Source organism: Euprymna scolopes, chromosome 32 (genome assembly GCF_053919585.1).
Source record: "Euprymna scolopes isolate OS-2025 chromosome 32, ASM5391958v1, whole genome shotgun sequence".
In the NCBI taxonomy this organism is placed as follows: Eukaryota; Metazoa; Mollusca; class Cephalopoda; order Sepiida; family Sepiolidae; genus Euprymna; species Euprymna scolopes.
Genome location: NC_136513.1, coordinates 91,645,984 through 91,667,599, shown reverse-complemented (window position 1 = coordinate 91,667,599; position 21,616 = coordinate 91,645,984). Strand labels below are relative to the sequence as shown.

At 32.2% G+C, this 21,616-nt stretch overlaps 1 protein-coding gene across 4 annotated transcripts in view; it reads right to left on the bottom strand.

Annotated features, from left to right (window-relative positions):
- The window catches only part of LOC145256493 (E3 ubiquitin-protein ligase UBR2-like), a 262,146-nt gene that overhangs the window by 6,507 nt on the left and 234,023 nt on the right, over positions 1–21,616 (bottom strand). For 2 of the 4 annotated variants that reach the window (XM_080115440.1, XM_080115441.1), the window contains exons 36-45: positions 18,015–18,126; positions 16,050–16,119; positions 10,437–10,524; positions 9,853–10,005; positions 8,445–8,678; positions 7,624–7,699; positions 5,757–5,890; positions 4,796–4,904; positions 2,104–2,241; positions 980–1,150 (exon numbers count right to left, since the gene is read on the bottom strand). In XM_080115440.1, the coding sequence (XP_079971566.1) occupies positions 980–1,150; positions 2,104–2,241; positions 4,796–4,904; positions 5,757–5,890; positions 7,624–7,699; positions 8,445–8,678; positions 9,853–10,005; positions 10,437–10,524; positions 16,050–16,119; positions 18,015–18,126 (1,285 nt within the window). The remainder of the gene's footprint in view (positions 1–979; positions 1,151–2,103; positions 2,242–4,795; positions 4,905–5,756; positions 5,891–7,623; positions 7,700–8,444; positions 8,679–9,852; positions 10,006–10,436; positions 10,525–16,049; positions 16,120–18,014; positions 18,127–21,616) is intronic. The other 2 variants (XM_080115442.1, XM_080115444.1) reach the window with 1 other exon arrangement.

The window sequence follows — 21,616 nt, the reverse complement described above, 5'->3', positions numbered from 1 at the left end:
TTTCAGGAAAAATTCCAGTTGATAAACTGAAATAATTCTTGAATTCTCATGAGCGAGACGTACAGATTTTTGTAAAAAACAAACATTATTTCATACTCTTATGATACAAATTGTTACAACACTGCTGTAAAAAAATAAGCTTAATATTTAATAGGTTATATCAATTAGAGCTTTTATATATTAATGGGGTACTATTCCAAATATTTAAATCAAATTCCAGAAAATAAATATTAAAATACTCCAACATGTTTTCCATATGTATACACGTTTCGGTTGGTTGGTTTTGTTTTACGGAATATCAAACTTTTTGGGTTATTTAATGCCGAATCCAGTGATTTTGAAGAACAATTTTTTAATAGAGTATATTTGTTTTTTAAGTCGGTTTCTATTTAACCCATAGTTTGGGACCCTAACAGGTACTACCACTCTAGGTCAGAGTGGACCTGGGTGCAATAGCAATTAAAAGGTGACTCTACACTCCCCAAAGCCCGCAAGCTGGGGCCTCACCATCAGATATAGTTTAAGGTCATATCCAGGACCACACGTTTTGGAGATTGAATTTTATTCATTTTCAAAATTACATTTTAGTAAAATTTAAAAGATAACGTGATTTGTTTGGTTTAATCAAAATTATTTTTCTTAAAACAAGTCATTAAAAGTGTTCAAGTTACATTTACCATGAAACAGAATAAAAGAAAAAGAAATTCAATTTAAACATTTGGCAAAATAAACAAAAAAGACTTATCAATATCATCCATTAGTTTTTTTATTATCAATTCTGGATATTTTAATATGGTAAAAGATATTCAAATCAACACTGATTATGAGGAAGAGGGAGTATATACATGGCCAGCTGATGATAATTCACTGTTAGGGATCAATGATCGATCGATAGCGTTAAAAATGGTAGAATTTTAAAAGAGAAGGTATGAAAAAAAAATTTTTTAAATTAAAAAATAAATAAAAATAAAAGACAAACCTGAGGAAAATGCCTATGCCCGCCCCACATGAGTAGGAATGAGCTGTGGCCGCCCCAACCAATTTCTTATCCACCTCAACCTGGCAGCAGTAACTCTGTGAACACAACACCTGGCCACAAATGAGGCACATTGTTGGCACACGGCTCTCATCTCCGAATGACCGTGGGCAACTATGAAAGAAAAAAATCATAAAATAGAGAAAAGAAATAAAAAGGAAAACTACAGTTGTAAAAACAGTGTTAACATAGGAATCTGAAATCACTTTTTTGTGCGAGTTAGTTTTCAAAATCTAAGAACATTGAAAATGGCTCAAATCTTTCATTTTTTGTTCTCCATTTTTGTAAGTTTAATTTCTACAAGTTAAAAATTGAAGTTTTTTTTTTTATTCAAATAAATTTAATGATTTCCATAGAAATATCGATATGTTTCACAAAACTTTTGTGAACTCCTAATATGTCCACATTGCATTCAATTTTTAACACATTCACCCCTTATTTGTAAGTCGAGTGGATATTTCATTTTTGCTGAGTACAATTTTTACTTTAACATTAAATCATCGAAAAAGAAATCAAGACGACTAAGGTCTGGTGAACAAAGATCAATCAGATCTAATAAATCCATATTGCATTCAATTTTGACACCAGTTTTTTGTCAAACCAAGTAAGCAGCAATGCTTAGATTTCAGTGTGCCAAAAAATGGTTAGCATCAGAAAGGTTTCCACATAACATTAAAACTATATGAACGAAAAATTCCTATAAAAGTTAAGAGTAGAACGGTTCAAGTGTAACAAGGGATACATGTACAGGAAGTGGAATCCTGGAAGAAAAAACGAAATGTCACGCGAGGAGGAAAGTCTTTTTGTTGATTGGGTTTAGTCGCAATTCTCAGCGTTTTGTCTTTGTTACTCTTCATCATGGTGGGGATGATCAGCAGCACATGTATAACCTTACAATGCGGTGAGAAAACTGCACAAAATATATAAATCTTTGGGAAAATAAATTTTGGATTTTTTTTTTTTTAAGAATTTTTATTTTGTTTATTGTAACCTTAAATAAAATAAACTGGTGTAAAAAACAAAAAAAAAAAAACAAACAAAAAAAAACAGAAAACAAAAATGCGTACGTATATGTTGATACTTGATTCATGAGTTCGCTGTAATCATCGGGTAATTTAACCAAATGATTCAAGGGAAGAGGATAGCGGATAATTTTCTGGTTGCTAGCTGTGAACCGATCCTTGATTGAAGGATGACTGCACCACCTGAATGAATGTGGGAGAAAAGAAAAATCTTTATCAAAAGTTTTTTTTTTGTGTTGTTTTTTAAAGTTGCTAAGATTATGACAAGTCTTTTTCAAAATTTTTTTTTTTTTTTACAATATCATGAAACAAAAATGATGCAGTAAATTCCGAGTTACATACCTTAAATTATATTCAAGTTATCTCCCTCGACAACAAAAAAAAAGAATAAATAAATTTAAAAAAAAAGCGGCTTTTACATGTGTCGTATTAGACTAAAATTGAAAGATGATCTTTTTCTTAGCTGTGAGCTCATAACTGGTTGTACTCATCTGGCCCAAATTTATGTTTTTATATGGTTTTACAAAGTTGACATTATATTATCAAATTATTCTTCTGGACAGTTAAGATAGAACTCCCACACAACTAACCATTTTAGTGCAGTATTTCTGGTTGATAGAATAGTATTCAGATAATATCAAAGTTATATCTACTTTAAATAGCCCATGCATTCTCTGCAATTTGTTTACCTTGGTAATATATACATTTTGTGTATGAGACATTTACATAGAATTAGCTTTAGTAATTATACCTTTTTATGCATTGTTTTATTATGTCTCTCCTATGTCTTCAATGAACCTTCTGCAGGAAATAAATGATGTATGCAGGAAGATAAAATACATAAAATGTATCATAAAACAAAATTTCATGGCAACATAAATGTAAATACAAAATAAATTTAATAGAGGAACAAAAAATCTTTTGTTCAATTTGTACATTCCATTTTGTTTTTCATATATGTAAATGCAAATGTTTCTTTAATATTAATGTTTTTTTTGTTTGTTTTGTTTTTTTATAGAAATCACTCCAGACAAAGTGTAAAACCACTTGATGTAAAGAGCTAAAAACTTTTTTTTAAAATAAACCAACAATGAGTGTTAATAGATTTTGATCTAGTAAACATCAATTCTTCCCCCTTTGTCAGAAATATCGCTCATGGAATGCGAGGACGAAAAGACAAAATAAGGGAAGTGAGAATTATGAGGTTAGCAGAGTTGGGACGAGATTTTCGGAAATCATAATACTGAATTTCATATGAAAACAATGGTACGTACGTATTCCTCGTATTTTTAAGAGAAAATATAAAAAAAAATAATGAAAATTGATAAGGTAGGAAATTTTTTATTAAAGAAAATAAAAAATAGAATTTGATGAAAATGATCGTAAACCATAGAGTTTAACAGGGAGGTTATTTTCTGTTCAAATTAAACAAGATGGTGGCAATTTTTCACCTGCTAACATGATTAGTTATTTTTTTTTTAATAATTCAGTAATAATCAGGTAATTCCGACTGCTTAATTTGGAAGCTACCATTGTAACTTATTAGAATTGACAAAAAAATAAGTTGAAACCATTGTTTTTTTTTTTAATTTGAAAACTCCATTTATTGACTACAAAATCTCGTCCCAATTCTGTAGAAGCACCGTTTTTTTTGTTTTTTGTTATTGTAATTCCCCCTTTATTGCCAACCCTTATGTTCTGAAGAAAACACATACTGAAGATACAACACGTGGTCGCTACACAAATGTAAACAGTGAGCACGGAATAGTCAGATTTTACAATTAAGGAAAGGTCATTCAAGTATGAAACTCTGTCTTTTTCCAACAACCGTTGATGACCAAATGAGTGAGAAAGAATATTTGTTTATTGGTTGTTTCATCCTTTTTGGGTTTATTTAATGCCAAATCCAATCATAGTCGTAAAATATGCTTTCGATTCTTATCTTCATATATTTGTTCAGATTGTGAATGTACGTTTTGTACATGGCGGATTTGTAAATTCATTTTACATATGGAAGTAAAATTTAAACATTTATTTGGTCCCATGAGCATTTTTTTTTTTTTTTAAAGAAATAAGATTGTCAATATCAGTTTCAAACCCAGTAAAAAAATTAAACATGGCTGCCAACATTTTTCATTCAGCTTCAAGATATGTCAAATTAATTTGAAATGGGGGGAAAAAATTAAAATAGTTTCAGAACAGGTTGATAGAAAATTAATGATGTTTGATAAGTTAATTGTGTACGTGTGTGTATATATATATATATATATATATATATATACATACACACACAACGAATAACTTATCAAAATATGTGTGTGTATATATATATATATATATAATAAAAAGAGTGTAGCCATCAACAATTGTGGATTTTTCAGACTTATTTTTTATTGAAAATATTTTTATAATGCGTTTCAAGCCTTGTTCAGCTCTCTTCAGATATTTTTATATAAAGGTTTTTTTTAAAGTGAAAATTTGAAATGTCATTCTGGAAAACATTTTGACTGACAACACTGTGTTTTTCAGAGAAATGCCAATCTCAGACTTTTTTGTCACCAATAGCCGGTATATATACATATATATATACACACACACACAAATTTCTCAACTGTTAATACACTTGAAGATGACTATTTTTACTCTGAATCTATTAGTGTTATTAATTTAACAAAACTTTGTATCTAGCAGCATTCTTTCCTCCACACAAGCAAATATCCACTCAGATTGTCCTTACCTGTTCATGAGTTGGGATATGATGTCTCCTTGATTTCCAAATAGGAGATGTAATTTTGTGGGCAAAGCTAAATATCGGCAAACATACTCAAACTGATTTCCTGGCATGTCTGAAAATTGAAAAAAAAAATTTTTTTTTGGTACAAGACATTAGCAAATAATTTGTATTGATGAATGAACAGAAATTAAAAACGTCAAATACTTTCAAATTTATTTTAATTTTGAAAAACTAAGCAAAGAAGAATTAGCTGAAGTCATCAATATTTATAAAAAAAAGTATTTTCAAGAGAACTTTAACTTCTAATGTCTAGTTAATTTCCTTGGAAAGAAAAGAACCTTAAACCACATATAGAACTTATTTTACTTTCCTTTCACACCAACAAATACCGACGACCTGTTTTTTTTTTAAAATATCATGTAACAACAAACCGAGCATGCAAGGTCCCACTCCACGAGTGAAAAATTCATTTTTCCATGACTAATGTTTGTGCAAAATTTTAACAAATCCCAAACATGGTTATTGCGAAAAGTGCAAACAAATGAACAGATGACCGATTTGGGGGTCAATTTTACCTCTATAATGCCCCTTGATGGGGGAGGGGGTCGATCAGAGTTATCCCAGAAAATCCATTGTGGAAAAAATTTACTTTCATCATGACTCATGTTTGTGCAAATTTTTTTTTAAAATCCAAGGTGTGGTTATTGAGAAGAGTGTGAACAGAGGAATGTGAGTGAATTGCTAGGTCCAATCCCTCCTTTGTCGGAGATCAATAGAAAAGTAAAAGACTTCTGGGCAATTCCAGGCCAGGACAGCTAGTTTTGAATAGAAACATTGTATTTTTTCTATTCATTTCTATGAGAATCTACTAATATGAATCCTGATTTCTATAAACACAAAAATAACTTTGTGAAAATGCTAAAACGGGAGGGGGGTTAAAAATAATAAATCGTAAAATTCATACCAAGTAATTCCATTGGTGAAGCAACTCCAGTCACATAATGGTACATCATTGCTGCACATCGCAAGAAAGGTAAACACGCTTGTTTGACGTAAGACGATAACAACCAAGGGCACGGCTGGATATCCACGTTTATCCTGAAAAAATAAAAATAGAACTTGAAAAATAAACAAAAACACATAATGATTTATTTAAGAAAAAAAACAAAACTACTTGTTAAAATTTGTGGCATTTATAGTTGTTATTAATTTGCATGCTTAAGTAAATTTGCACTTTTTTGTTCACCCTCAAACAAGGCATATTGCCACTGAAGTATAAAGTGGTGTTCTGGTGGGGAGGGGGAGTAAGAAACATAAGTGGTGAATTTTGAAGCAGGATGTTTGTTCACATTACATTTAAATTTATGCGTGTTAATATAAGTATTTACATTTCGTTTATCACCTGAGGAAAAGAAGGATAAAGACCTGGCCAGAGATAGGTTACTTTGGAAGCCAATTTCTTAAAGTTGCCCAATGCATTGTTAAATTGAATATGACGATCATGAATGATATGATCAGGGAAACAGAAGTGGAAAGGAAATTCCAAACGTAATACGGGGTTTGATTTGTATGCATAGACATCAATTGACTTTCAACACAGATGAGGGAGAACCAATTTGGCAGTTGAGAGAATATTGGTTTTGGTAATTTTGTCAGTGTGTATGAGAAGGGATTCCTCCTAAAATGTAGAATGTCATTACCTCAAGTCTCACCCTCTTGGACCGAGTTATTTAATGCTGAATCCGATTATTTTGGTATAAAAATTTTATGCTTCAAGTTCTTTATATTTTCAAATATTTATTTATAGTGTTTAGTTTGGTTGTTTTGTTTTATGGCATATCAACCCTTTTTTTAGATTATTTAATGCCGAATCTAATAATTCGGGAAGAAAGTTTTTATGCTTCAGGTTCTTTATATCTTCAAATATTCATGATTGGTTTGATCGTTTTGAAAAAGAAAATTGTTGCTTTAGTTTTTGGCTTTGCAGAACATTATCAATTTTGCAAGGAGAAAGAAAAAAAAAGCGATAATATCAATGTTTGGTGTATTTATGCCAAGAAGCCAGTATCTTCAGACAGTCTGATCTGCTAGCAGATCAGTCTAAGCATACTGAAAAGTTATGTTTACGTAAAATAGATTTTAAATGAGATTATCTAACCCGGAGTTTGTACAGATTTTTTTTTTTTACATACAGGGCACATTACACTTAGTAAAACACATTGTCGGCTAATTGCTTCTTCCTTGTGATGTCTTTATTACATCAAAATAGTTGTTACACCTGTTGCATGAATCCACAGTATTCATTTTTTTTTTAAACAAACAAATATTCATGATAAACAAAAAAATATGTGTAGATAAATACTCAAAGCTTGTACAAAAAAAAAAATGCAAATGTTAATTATAATGTGGAGTTTGTTGTTTTGTTTTTTTTTAATAGAAAAAATTAAGGCATTTTTTGTAATCACTTGTATAAAAAAAATGTTAATTTTGTCATTATGATAATCGGATTTTTGTAAAGAAAAAAAAAAAAATTGGAAAGAAAAAAAGTTGTAGAAAAGTTTTCCGAAAAATGAAATTTGTTTATAAACAATATGAAAGAAAATGTGAACTTTTTAATGGTGGTAAATGTGTGGTGCTTTTCTTTTATAAGTTTAAAAAAAAAAAAAAAAAAAATTGTTGAAAGAAAATGTTACAGGTGCAAATTTAGAGAAAATGCTACAGGTAACAATTTGGAATTTCTACCAATATTTAATGGTTAGTTCAATTTTTTTTTTTTCTTTTTTTAAATATCAATTCTAAATGATAAAAACTTTTGAAATTTAAATGCTTACCCAGCTTTCTCTCGAAGTTGTCGATAAATTAACAACAAGATTTCATCATCTGGATCGTATTCTGTTTCCATCATGTCTGTAAAGATAAGTGCAATCACATCGAAGAATTAAAAAAGGAAAAGATAAAAAAAATAGAAAAGGATGAAAAAACATAGAAAAGCAAAAACATAGGAAAGGAAAAATAGAAAGAACAGGAAAAATAGAGAAAACAAAAATTAGAAAAGACGAAAAATTAGAAAAAAACGGAAAAAAAAAACGGAAAATGAAAAAAAAAAACGGAAAAAGAAAAAAAAAAAACGGAAAAAAAAAAACGGAAAAAGAAAAAAAAAACGGAAAAAGAAAAAAAAAACGGAAAAAGAAAAAAAAAACGGAAAAAGAAAAAAAAAACGGAAAAAGAAAAAAAAAACGGAAAAAGAAAAAAAAAAAACGGAAAAAGAAAAAAAAAAAACGGAAAAAGAAAAAAAAAAACGGAAAAGAGAAAAAAAAATGGATAAAAAGGAAAAAGAAAAAAAAAATGGATAAAAAAAAAACGGAAAAAGAAAAAAAAAACGGATAAAAAAAAAACGGAAAAAGAAAAAAACGGGAAAAGAAAAAAAACGGGAAAAGAAAAAAAACGGGAAAAGAAAAAAAACGGAAAAAGAAAAAACGGAAAAAGAAAAAACGGAAAAAGAAAAAACGGAAAAAGAAAAAACGGAAAAAGAAAAAACGGAAAAAGAAAAAACGGAAAAAGAAAAAACGGAAAAAGAAAAAACGGAAAAAGAAAAAAGGAAAAAGAAAAAAGAAAAAAGGAAAAAGAAAAAAGGAAAAAGAAAAAAGTTTACCTTGTGGCTCTGGTTCATAAGTGAGCAGAATTTGTACAAGGTGAGCAGTAAGCACCAATTGCAATGCATGCTGGTCATTGAGACTCCCAGTTGGGAATGTGGTAAGTACAGATGTCTGCCCTTCAGCGTAAAGGGTTGGTATTGACATGACCAACACTGTTAAATAATGAAACATGTCTAGATCTAACAGGCATGGAGGTTCATGTTTTTTCTCAAGACCATCAGGAATTAATGCTGCAATTAAAAAGTATGAAAGAATATATAACAATCAGATTTTTTTTTACAGAAAATGATTAGCAAATTGAATAGGGATTCAATTGTTAACATTACCAATATATATATATATCGGAAGTAAACATACAAAACCAAAGATGCATTTACTTCATACTCATTTCATTTTATTAGTGTAGTATAGTTTGGCTTACACTTGTTTCGGTGTATGGTGGAAATTCAATAAACTCAGAATTATGTTCCTCGTAAAAAAGACAGTTTTTTTATATATATATGCTCTGAAAATTCATTTTTATTGAGCTTAACCGTGTCAATTCGGCAATATTATATTTTATTTTATATTGAAATGTACATTTAAAGTATATATATTTCTTGATAATTAAATGTGTGCTTGTGCATATATATGAACAGTGAAACAGTACTGTATGTAGATGACTAGGGCAATTGCTCTTGACATATCGAAGTCCTTCGATAAGGTATGGCATAAGGGCCTACTTCACAAGATTTCCAGTTATGGTATCACTGGAAATGTTTTCTCAATCATTAAATCATTTCTCTCCGATAGGTTCATAAGAGTAGTGGTTGATGGGCAGAAATCAGAGGCCCACAGTATTAATGCTGGAGTCCCTCAGGGGTCCATCCTGGGCCCAACTCTCTTCCTGATCTACATCAATGATCTGCCAAAACACATACTTAAATCATTTGTTGACATCTATGCTGATGACACGACCATCTATGGCAACACATCAAAGGCCGTAAATGACAAGATTCTCTCTCTTCTGATCTTGAGCCCGTGGTACAGTGGGGAAAGAGGTGGCTGGTTACTTTTAATGCATCCAAAACCAAGCTTCTATCTTAACATCATCAACACTGATCCCCATCTGGCATCAATTGAAATGGATGGCTCTCGTCTTGGGAGACTCATCTTTTAACAAACTTCTGGGATTGACCGTTACTCCTGATCTGAAATGGAACACGTACATCAGGTCTGTTGCCAAGGACGCTGGGAAAATGGTGGGATCCCTCTACCGCTCCAGAAGATATCTCACTACTGATGCAAGGGGAGGAAGAACTGAAAAGTCTCATAATCTAAATGTTAATCTATGATTTGGGGGCAGAACTGAAACCTTTCAACAGAAATGAAAATGAAAAAGCGAGTGTGTTTTAGCTGATTTACCTGTGAGTAAACGTATACAGTGTTGTTTGACTGTGTCCGCAGGCATCACTTGACCACACACAGCAGCAAACTTGACCAACGCATTTAGGCAGTCAGAACGGCGACTAGACAACGAACCAAACAAGGGCTTGTTATCATGTTGTAAACTTTGTTCTGAAGAAAGAATAAAAAAAATAATTTATATTATTTGCTATAAAAGGATTACTGTAATTTTATGGAAAAAGCAAGGGATAGAATTTGAAGAGATAAAGAGACAGACAGCGAGAGAGCAAAGTTGTCCAACAGAGAGAGTTGGTTGTTTTTCTTTTACAGCATATCAACCCTTTTCAGGTCATTTAATGCCAAATCCAGTTATTTTGAAGAAAAATTTTTTTTAATAGAATATATTCTTTCTTCAAGTCGGATCCTAACAGGTACTACCACTCCGAGTCAGAGTGGACCTGGGAGCAATGGCAATTAAAGAGTGGCTCTACACTCCTCAAAGCCCACAAGCTGGGGCCTCACCATTGGATATAGTTTAAGGTCATATCCAGGACCTCCGACAGAGAGAGAGCAAAGTCAATAGGGAGACAGTTTTGTTATACCTATCACTTGAATGGTATAGGCACAAGTATTCCAGACCATGATCGGAACGCAGGGATTATCTCCATCCGGTTCCACTGCCAAACCAAACTGAAAAGACAATATAGAAAATATTTTAAGGAAAAACAAAAAATAAATATCACGATTATGAAAAAACATTTTTGTTAGGATTCTATTTGGTAAAATGCAACAAACAAAACTGCAATTTTTTGTTAGTGAAATAAGTTATACCTTTGCATGCAGGATGCACTGAGATTTTTTATGTAGATCATGCAAGTTGGCTGCCAGGAAACTACATCTACCTCAATGTGCATATGTAAGCAAACATCCTGTGACACTAATTCCAGGATGTCAAAATTAGTGTTGCAGGATAAAGTGCATCTATGTTATTACTCATTTCATATGTGACATCATTTATTGAAGATTTTTTTTAGCAAAGATAGTTTTGAATATTTTTTTAATTTTTAAAATTATTTTCAGAATATAATATTTGCAAGTTGTCTTTTAAATCAGATGTTGGGACAGTTGTTTTTTAAGTGCTGATAAATTGAGCTAGAGTTTATCAGTTGCATGGTGAACCTGCTAGAAAGGATGGTGATAGTAAAACCAATGTAGCTGTTAGTTTTATTATTATAATAATAATAATAATAATAATAATAAGAGTTGCATTCCCTGAAAGGGCATTTGAACTTGTAACATTGTCTTTTTCCTAATGTTTTTTGAACTGATGAAGAGTTGTTGGTTACGAGATTTCTCAATTTTTGTCTTAAATTTTTTGAAGTCTTACTTGTAAATTCATTTTTTTTTTTTTAACTAAAAATTGAATACCTTAAGGGTATGAAAAAAATTTTAAAAAATCAGATAATTATCCGATTTTAATAAAATTTTCAGTATTTATTAATAAAAACATGTCTTTATACTGATAAACACTATTTTTTTAAGATATTTAACTCAAGAATGTCCAAACTAACTCAATTATGAGCGCCATTAAACTGAGAAACAAATAAAAATCTTGTTCACCAAATTTTAATTCTGAAAATGGATATAAATGATATGTATAATGTTATAAATTGTTCAACATAAGTTCTATTTATTAGACAGGAAATATTGAGCTTCTAACTGACAATTTGCATCTAATTCATACATTCGATTTCATTTGGTTGATATACAGCATATCATCATACACACGTTATTTAATGCTGAATAGAGTTGTCAAACAATCATTTCTATTCGTTGAATACTTTGATCAGGGAAAACATTGTTCCCCAAGAAAGAAATTTTCTAAAGAGAATTACTTCTAGAAAATATTTCTTCCATAAAAACATTACTCTTAGGACATTTTACAGAGTGAGGTTAGACATTCTTTGAAACTATTACTCTTTGGCATTGGTGATTTCTTTCTTCTCAATATGATTGACCCTCAGCCATCACCTTCTAGTATCTGGGAAGACAATAAAAATGGTTTGGACTTTTTTAAGAATTAGATTGAATAATATGTTAGTGATGAATTTATAGATACGAGGGCATGACATGATCAGCTGATTGATCGGATCGCGCCTCATCAATCTCCCGTCTAGTCACAATAAGGACAAAAATGGAAGAATGGCACAGCCACCAAGATCCCAAGTATCACAGGTTGCCACCATGGCCTACAGGTGACCCCATTCTTTATATGTGGGGGCTCTGCATGGGGTTACAGTCAGCAAAGTCATGACCCCCACCAACAGAGCAATAACATAGTCAATCCTAAATATTTCTTATATGAATCTATATTTAACTATATAAAACTTGCTTATATATATATATATATATATATATATTTCTGTGGAAATATTTTTTTTCAACTATATTTCACTTTTTATATATACAAATCCTTAATTTAAAAAGATGAATGTGATTACAAAGCATATAACAAATAAATGACAAAAGTATATTCAAAATTTCATGATGTTGACCATCTTACAATTTATTCATTTAATTCAGTTGACACAATTCCTGACATTTACTGTTTCATAGAAGAAAATCATTCATTTAATTATTATATCAATCAATGAATCTATTTTGCCCTGAACTCCTCAGAAAAAATAGCAACTATCAAATCACCAAAAAATAGAATGCGCATTTGGACATGATTACAAAATCCGAAAATTGGAAAGGAAATTGCAATTAACTTATTGTAAGCTTACATTATGTCATTTTATATATGTATGTATATATATTAGTGATAGGATGATTCTAATATTTTTCTAATTCTGATACAATTACTGATTCTGTACAAAATTCTCGATTCCGAATCTTTACAAATCTCTATAAAATATTTTAGTTAAATAACTATAAAATGGTTATTCGTCCCGATTACCATAAAAAACGTGAACACATTCATTGCCTACTACGAGTATTTTCGTATCGTGGCATTTGCTTAGCCTTGCCCGCTACGAGTAACATCGTAGTAACGAAATTCTTTTTCTTATTAGTCAATGTGCACTCAGCACGTACAATAACTGTTTTTAAATTGAACTGGCATCTCAAAATAATACATATTGAATTGTATGCTTACGAATTACCTCATATTTGGCCCCTACCACGTATTATACTTTCTATCAAATACGTATATAAGTTGAATGATTCACTATAGAAGAAAGCGAATTTGAGTTATTTTTGTTACAAAAGATATACAAACTGATATTTCCTTATTTAATGTGCCAAACACGAGAATGTTATAAAAATTACAAATATATTTTGCATATTATATTCATATGCATTATTTGTTGACTTTAGTTTTTGGGAAATTGCGAAAAAATAGCTCGGCAAAGACAATAAATTTAATAGAACTATAGCCGCGAATGTGTTAAACTTGTCAATATATTTTCGCAAACATAGAAACACACTTGTATGATGGGGTGATCTATAGTTTTAGTTTTATTGGAAGTTCAAAATCAATAAATATTATTGTACTATTTCTACCAGCAGGGGAAGATATTTTAAAACAAAAATCAAATAAAAAGATAATCAACAGAATCATTTTTTGGCATCAAAAATATGGGCACAGATTTTCCCAATTCTGATATCCCGAAAAGTTCAGATTTCTGATTAATTGTCCCAACACTAATATATTTTCAAGTGATGTCCTGCCTGGTACAGGCATTGACGGCTATGGCTCTTCATCTATCTCTCTCCATCGAGGCATTCATGAATTCATTGTTGCTCATCATTTTTTATGTTACCCAGGTGTTCAGACTATCAACATGTTTCTCACTGCTGTTCTCTGCTTCTCCTACCCATGATCTTTCCTGTTATTCTTTGCTAGTTGTCAGAGAATAATTTGATGATGATCAGGTGCCACCTGTCTATATCATGGTAATCCTTACCGAGCGAGGGGTTCTGATTCAGAACACCGTTCACGCTGTTTTTCGAATAAAGAGTTTGATGCGTTGCCATAGCTTTCTTTGCAGTTGTACAGACAGTAGGTTGCAGTTTTTTTTTTCTGTCCGATTGTCCTGACCATTGTACTCAGAGGTAGCTTCTGCTCAGCACAACAAAACACGAAATCGTGAACAGAATTATTTCTGATTGCTTCCATATTACATCCGTCACCTGATTTCCGTGACCTCATGTTACCCTGATCAGAGGGTTAAGTGTGTTCTCGACCATGCCCAAAGGTCTCCCACAGACTAGCAAAGGGAAATAGGCATCCTCCTTTTCCTTTGACAGTAGTGTTATCCCGCTACCCCTCTTCCTATAAATACGTTAATGTGTTTTAAAATTTATCTCTCCATTTTGTCCATTAAAAAATAACTGTTTAAACAAAAGCATTATTTACTAAGCCACAATATTGGCACATGAAAACTGACTAATAAAAATATTACATATTAGCAAGGAGACCCGATGTTGCCCAGGATTGAATGAGGATCAACGAGGGATACACACTTTTCAATACTTTTATTGTTATTTAAATCAATGAAATCACCCAGTTTTCAATCAAATCTATTTGTTGCCTGCTCTAATTGGGTTAGGAACTCACCGTGGTGCACTGGAAGGAAGCTTCACCTGCCTCTCCATATCGACTCCGTCCACAACACATTGTAGTCTAAATTTTATTGTAGAGAACCTACTGTTGATTTTATAAAATTTTCATATAATGACTTGTTTTAAAGTTTAAAATGCAAAAAGTCAATTATCATGGCTGAACTGTGTTTTAAACAGAAACATTCATTTTGAATATGCCTGTCTTATCAAAGAACCTGATTTTATATGCTGGGTCATTCTATTTGTGTGCTGATCAAACGTTTTAAATTCACTTGGGATGTTAGATTATATCAAAGTGTTAAATTTAATCAAAATTGAACTGTTCCTTCTTTAATTGGATTTTTTTTCGATTTATGACACTAATTGGTGTCATGAATGCATGCAGCGAGGTGCATATTGCGGTGAGAAGGGTGTTTGATCGGACGGGATAGAGGAAGAGAGGGGCAGAAGAGGGGGTGTTGATGTCTGATTGGGATAGGGCAGAAATGTCTATGGGATTTTGACAAGAAAAGAGAAAAAACAAAACAAAGAATAATTGTTTTTATCTCATTGTCGTTAGATATCTGTTAACATGAAAGGTTGTTTTTAAAACCTCTGTTGAGAGGTCTGAAGAGATCCAGACCCTTAGCTGATTTAGGCTGACAGCTTGGAATGGGGGTCAAAGGTAAGGGTTGCCGACAGGCATTGTTCGACTTGGAATGACTCCTAATTTGATAAGTAAAAACCTCAGTACAAATTAATAGGATAAAAGGGAGAGAGAGAGAGAGAGGTGCTGAGTGGACAAGACGAAGGGTAAGCTCTAAGAGGAAGAAAGGAAGGGTGTTTGTAACCACTCTCTGAAGGAAGGTGGGGAAAAGGGGGTTGGATTTAGAAAAAGGAATTCTAAAAAGAGAAGAGTCATAGCCAGCAAACCGAACGGCTGGGCTTGTCAAGCGCTCCTGATTTGGGAGCCCTAAGGACCTGATGTTATGTTAACTAGCCTGTGTTAATAGGAAATCTGTGACTTTACTATTCTGGTCTTACATTGTTTCACTGCTTTAGTCAGTCACCTCAAATTAGACAGTAGTTGTTATGAAGTAATGAAAACAATAGTTTGTTATTGTTATAAACCGGAGTTATGTTTGTTTGTGGTGAGGACTCTTCATTTTGCAGCAAGCCGCAAGGACCAGCAGAGTGATTGATGTACCCGGAGACCACCTACACAGGGTGGGAGACGATTTGATCGAGAGGCAAAGCGCCCCACCATGAAAACAGTGGGTAAGGACGATCAACAGGCCAACTTGTAACGGGACAATGTATGATCAAAAGAACACCTGTTACATCGGGTGGAATCCGACGAGGTTAAGGACACTCGGTGTAGATGGTGCGACATCAGTATTGTTATAGATTGTTGATGCTTATCGGAGGCATTCAGATAAAAAACCTATCTAGGAACACTCCCAAACACCATGTACATTTGTGTAAAAGTTGGAAGAAAAAAAAAAAAATCAGCCCAACCATTTCAAAATCCATAGTGAACAAACTTACACACAAGGTGCCTTTTATATACATATGTATAAATAAAATTTTAAAAGAAATTCTGCACTGACCGTGATACTCACAGTATAAACATCTGTGGCAAATTTCTTCATCATTTCTCTCATGCTTTCTGAAAAGCCGCTACAAAAGAATAAAAAGGTTTTATTAATTTGTATAGACAAAAAATACCTTTTACAAGTTGAAGGTGTGTATATATGCCTTAAAAAAAAAAAAAAAAAAAAAAAAAAAAAGTTAGATTGTTCGAATCGGGAGAAAGTGGATTCACAAAACCTGTTAAAACAAAAAGACAAAATACAAAATTTATCTCTTTCTATTCACTGTATCTGTTTTCTCTCTCTAGCTATCAGTTAAACAGTATTAATACTTGTGAGATTTGCTACTGTTCATAATCGTCTGTTTTAAAATTGATTTTATAACTTTTGAGAGATGGGTGGCGAGTGAACTGTGAGTTGCAGCTATTTTGATTTTTTTTTTCCAAATATAATTCAATCCCAAAAGCAAAAAATAATTTCACATGTATTTCATATGATTAAATTTTATTTAAATAATTACTTACTATAATAATTATTAAATGCCTACAGACACTAGTGTTTCATCCTTTCGGGAATCATCAGTGCAGGGTATCACGATTAACACCGGTCGATAGATTCGAACCCAGTGACAGAAGCTATTCTGGCTTCATTAGCAAAGACCTAATCCATTCGGCTACCGTTTACCGTAAAAAATGCTGTTGAATTTTAAAAATTTATTTTTTAAATGCTTTTTAACGTCTATCAGTGATCTAATCATTATATGATTATTGGTACATTTTATATATATATATATATATATATATATATATATATATATATATATATATATAAAGCCTTTATAAAAACAAATGCTGATAAACAACTTTAATATATTTTTAAAAGTACAAAAATTTTTCTTAATTAAAACTTATGGTACTTTTCTTATTAAAAAAAAAAAAAGTTTAATGTAGATGGAGTATTTTATTGTTCACCAGCAAGGTTAGTTGGCATTGCCTGGGAACATTGACAACAAAATAGAATTAAAAAGTATGTAGGATCTTTCTTTTAAAAATTGCCCCCCCCCTTACAACCCCCCTGCCATCCTTCTCTCACTTTCATTTGGCATAAAAAAAAAATCTCTAAAATTCCTCACCCACCATGAACAAACATAAATTTTTGTTTGTGTGCCCATATTCTATCCAAGACAATGCTGAAAAGAATATATCAACATTCTAGATGTGTCTTGTGTCGTTTTTAACTTTTAATGAGATAGACTGACAACTTTCCTACATATGATAGATAACAATGATGAAATGTTTTTTGATCCGTTGCCCATCAGATAATTACTAAGCAAGATATCTAATATTTTTTAATTATTGAAATTCTTCTTGAGATGAGTAATTTGTATATTTTACTTATTTATTTGCGGACTATTGTCCTCATCTTTATAGTTGTTGTTTAACGATATTTTGCCCAACTATTCCTCTGGCCTTTGTCAGGTTATTAACCGGAATGGAAGACCAGATAACAAAAAACTTGGATATATAAGACTAAAAAATCCAATCTTGATCGCCATTTGAGGCCTGTGCCACAGTGGATAGAGATGTTGAATCTTTAGAGTTCCAAATGAGCATTGGCTGAAGATAGCATTTTCAATCCTACTCAAAGTTGGAAAATCTCTAACATATGCACGCTACCGAAACAGATGCCCACACTAAACTAAGCATGTGAGAATGTAAAGATATTCAACTATACAGTGTAAAAAAATTGCTAAAGACTAAAAATTCACCATAATATTAAGTAACAAAGAATTTTCCATTATAGTCTGAAATAAAAAAAAACTAAGCATTAAAAAGACTGCACATTTTTTAAATAAGTGATAGTTGCAGCTTTAGACAGATACCAAATTGGCATTAGTAACAGATTACAATTTTCCATAACCAAAGCTTAATTTTCTTAAATGTTTGTGAAAATTATTTTTGAAACAGCAAATCAATAGCTTACCTTGCATCATCATAAACGTAGTTCCAAAGTAACGTGAAATTTTTTGCAACGCTTTCTGCCATGAGTTTTGTGATTGTAGAAATCGGGCACGGTTGAAATAATAGACTTTCATCTGCAAAAAAAAAAAAAAGTTTCAATTCCTCAAACAATAAAGTCAAAATAAAAATGCAAAGAAAATAACCTTAAAAAAAAAAAAAAAAAAAAAAAAAAAAAAAAAGGTCCTTTCAGAGTCTTATGGACCAAGAGCTGTTTAATTCTGATTTTATAAGCTTAGGCAGAACGGATGGTATGACTCATCCGTGTGACAACAAAGTTGGTACCTGCATCAGATCTTCATATTTTTAAAACTTCTGGAGTGTTGTTATTCTCACATCATTTCAGCCGATGAAACTTTCGTTTTTTCAGCTGTACTTTGTTGAACTCTGGAATCTGTACAGAATTTTAAATGGAAACTTATATTTAATCCATGGGGGTAGCATGCTCTTGTTCCGTCAGTTATGATTGAGTAGAAGTCTTAATTGCAATTGTATTTCTAGTACTGCCCGTACCGAAAATTAAACATCCAACCTCCAAAGGAGTGTTAATTTTACTTAGTACTTTATCCATTATGCACTGGATCTTCAAAGAAGGTTGGAGGTTGTATCAGCCAAAGCAAGCTGTGCATGCGTGGTTCCCCCTCTGGTGCTGCATGTGAAATGACGCCATAAAAAATAGTGAAGAAATGATGAATGCAAGAAGTGTGAAGGGCCAACGTTGCCTTCACGTTTTCACCAAGTTTTAGAAAAATCTAATGGATAAAAGTTATGGGATAAAAAGTGTCATTTTGTGGGCATTTGTGACCCATTTTGAGCTCCTGGAAATGCCGAATCCCAGTGAAAATGGACAAATGGTGCAGTTTCACGCATTAAGTCATGTATATTTGAATTCAGCACCATGGAAACCCGCTATAGAGACAAATATCAAGTTTTTGAGTAATATGAAAAAAAGTTTCAAAAAGGCATGTTTTTTTAGCCCTAAAAGTTCCAGGGAGATACGAACCAGAATTTTGCTAGGGTTACCCATACTGAATTAATATTAAGAACAATGGCCTCCACATTTTGGCCAAGTTCCAGGAAAATCTAATGGATGGATCAAATGCTATAGGGCAAAAAGTGTCATTTTGGGCCATTTTTGACCTCTTTTGAGCTCCTGGATACGCTGAATCCTAGTGTAAATGAAAAACAGTACAGTTTTAGGCCTTAACACATGTATATTTGAGTTGAACACCATAAAAAAAAAACCACTATATAGTCAGACACATCAAATTTTGTTGAGAAATATGAAAAAAAGTCACAAAAAGGGGCGTTTTTAGTACTAAAAGTCCTCGGGGACGCAAACCAAAATTTTGCCAAGGTCACCCATACTGGATTTATATTAAGAACAATGAGCTCCACATTTTGGCCAAGTTTGAGAAAAATCTAATGCATGGATCAAAAGTTATGGGGGTAAAACGTGTCATTTTTGGCCATTTTGGAGCATTTCTGACCTCTTTGGAGCCCCTGGGGATGCAACAGGAAATTTAGCAAAAAAATTTTTTTACTGTGCACATCTATTTAATGAAATGCAATTTGTGGCAAAATTTAAAGAAAAACTAGTGGATGGTAATTTGGCAATAGTCTGAAATAACAGATACATGGAAGCCACTGAAAACATAGGTCCCTCTCCGATAAATCGGGGGACCAAAATAGGGAGAATAACACACAAGATGAGAACAGTAGTCCGAATGATACAAATTATCAATCCTCATCACAAAAATTCAGAAACATAACCCAGACTTTTGTTAGCCGCTCGCGTCATCAGTATGAAAACCCCATCTTGAAATTGTTAAGTGTTCTGGGTACAACCTTCTAGATGTGGCAGGAGGACTGCATCTTAGGATGTATCTTACAAGTAGAGAATTGCATCAGAAATCAGGTACTTCTGGAGTGATAGAATGATCCAACCATTTTCTAACACTCTTAGCAAACCTGGACAATGCTGTCAGTAGTGTTTTGTATTAGACAAAGCAGATGTTGCTGACGTAATAGGTAATAGTCAGCAGAGATCAAGCTAATGAGTTGGCAAGAAATGCATTAACAAACGGACATGTGGATGACCTTGTTGGAAGTAGAAGAACCAGTGAAAATGTAGAAAAAGACTTAGCATACCAAACTCCGACAAGGGAATTCATAAGATGAATAAATGCTGTGTAAAATATAACTCCTTGTTATGGCATTCTTTCGGGATTTGGATAAATAAGAAATTATGTATATTATTCAATTGATTGTAAGAAAAGATATGTATAAAAGTTTATGCGTCACATTCGTTAACTACGTGAATTTGTGTAGAAGTGGCTACCAACACAATGAACATTTACACTATACACTTGCCCATATCATATATATTGACACATGTAAAAAATACAGACACGTATATATACAAGACTATATATATATATATATATATATATATATATACCCCTCGCCCCACCTATCCAATGCATAGACTTTCCTACAAAATTAGAAAATATAGTTTCCACAACTTTTAGAAATTTTTGATGCTCAGAATTGTTGAAGCATGGAACTGCCTGCATCAACCATTGGCTGCCAAGACTGCATCCTTTAAAACCCTCATGCTTACCTAAATGTATACAAAACTACATCTGATCTCCCATCCTCATTCAAATATATCAGCGATTCTGCTATTTTAACAGCATCGGTGACCACAACTCTGCAAATTATAGAGCCATAGTAATCTCGGGAAGAGAAGACGGTACTCATCCGTTGCTTTTTGCCTTGAGTTGAGGTTGCATCTTCCCCAATGAGTTAAATGTGCCCCTAGATACCAACCTGGAAACTTTTACGCCTCAGCATGGTATATACAGCACTTAATCTTCCCAAATGGCCACCCATCTGCTACTGACTAAGCTTATCTTAACTTAGTGATCTAGCGAGAATTAGAGTGTCAACGTGATTGTGCCATGTGTGATGATTTGTAGTGCACCCGAGCATCATACACAAAGATTTAATTATAATTTGTAGTATCAGTAAACACGGCAATCTATGATCATCTATTTTAATAAAATAAAGGATGAATCAGAAAAATAGGTGACTGGAAGTCAGCAGCAAACAGTGACAGAAAATTTTCATAATACTTTATTTTTTTGCATAAAATGTTACTGTTTCATCGGTTTTAATTTAGTTTTAGTATTATAAAAAATATACTACTTTATGAAATATTTACTGCTTTCTTTATATTTTTTTTTTGGAGAAAAAAAAACATTTTTTATCTCACAATGGTTCACTGCAAACTTTGAGTCACCTATTCTTCTGCATCACTAAAAGTTGATTTTCCTCTCTCTAATCAGACATCATAGGACTATAACCACAGGCACCACACATCATTTCAGTATGGTCATGCTTGCTGCCAGTACTTAATGTTTCCAGAAATTATCAATCGGTTTCATTCATATTTAATAATTTCTTACATGGGAAGAATCACTTTGGTTGGAATCAAACAAGTTAGGAGTATACAATTGAAAATAATTGAAAAAATTTTAACACTTTCCATCATTCACTTCTTAA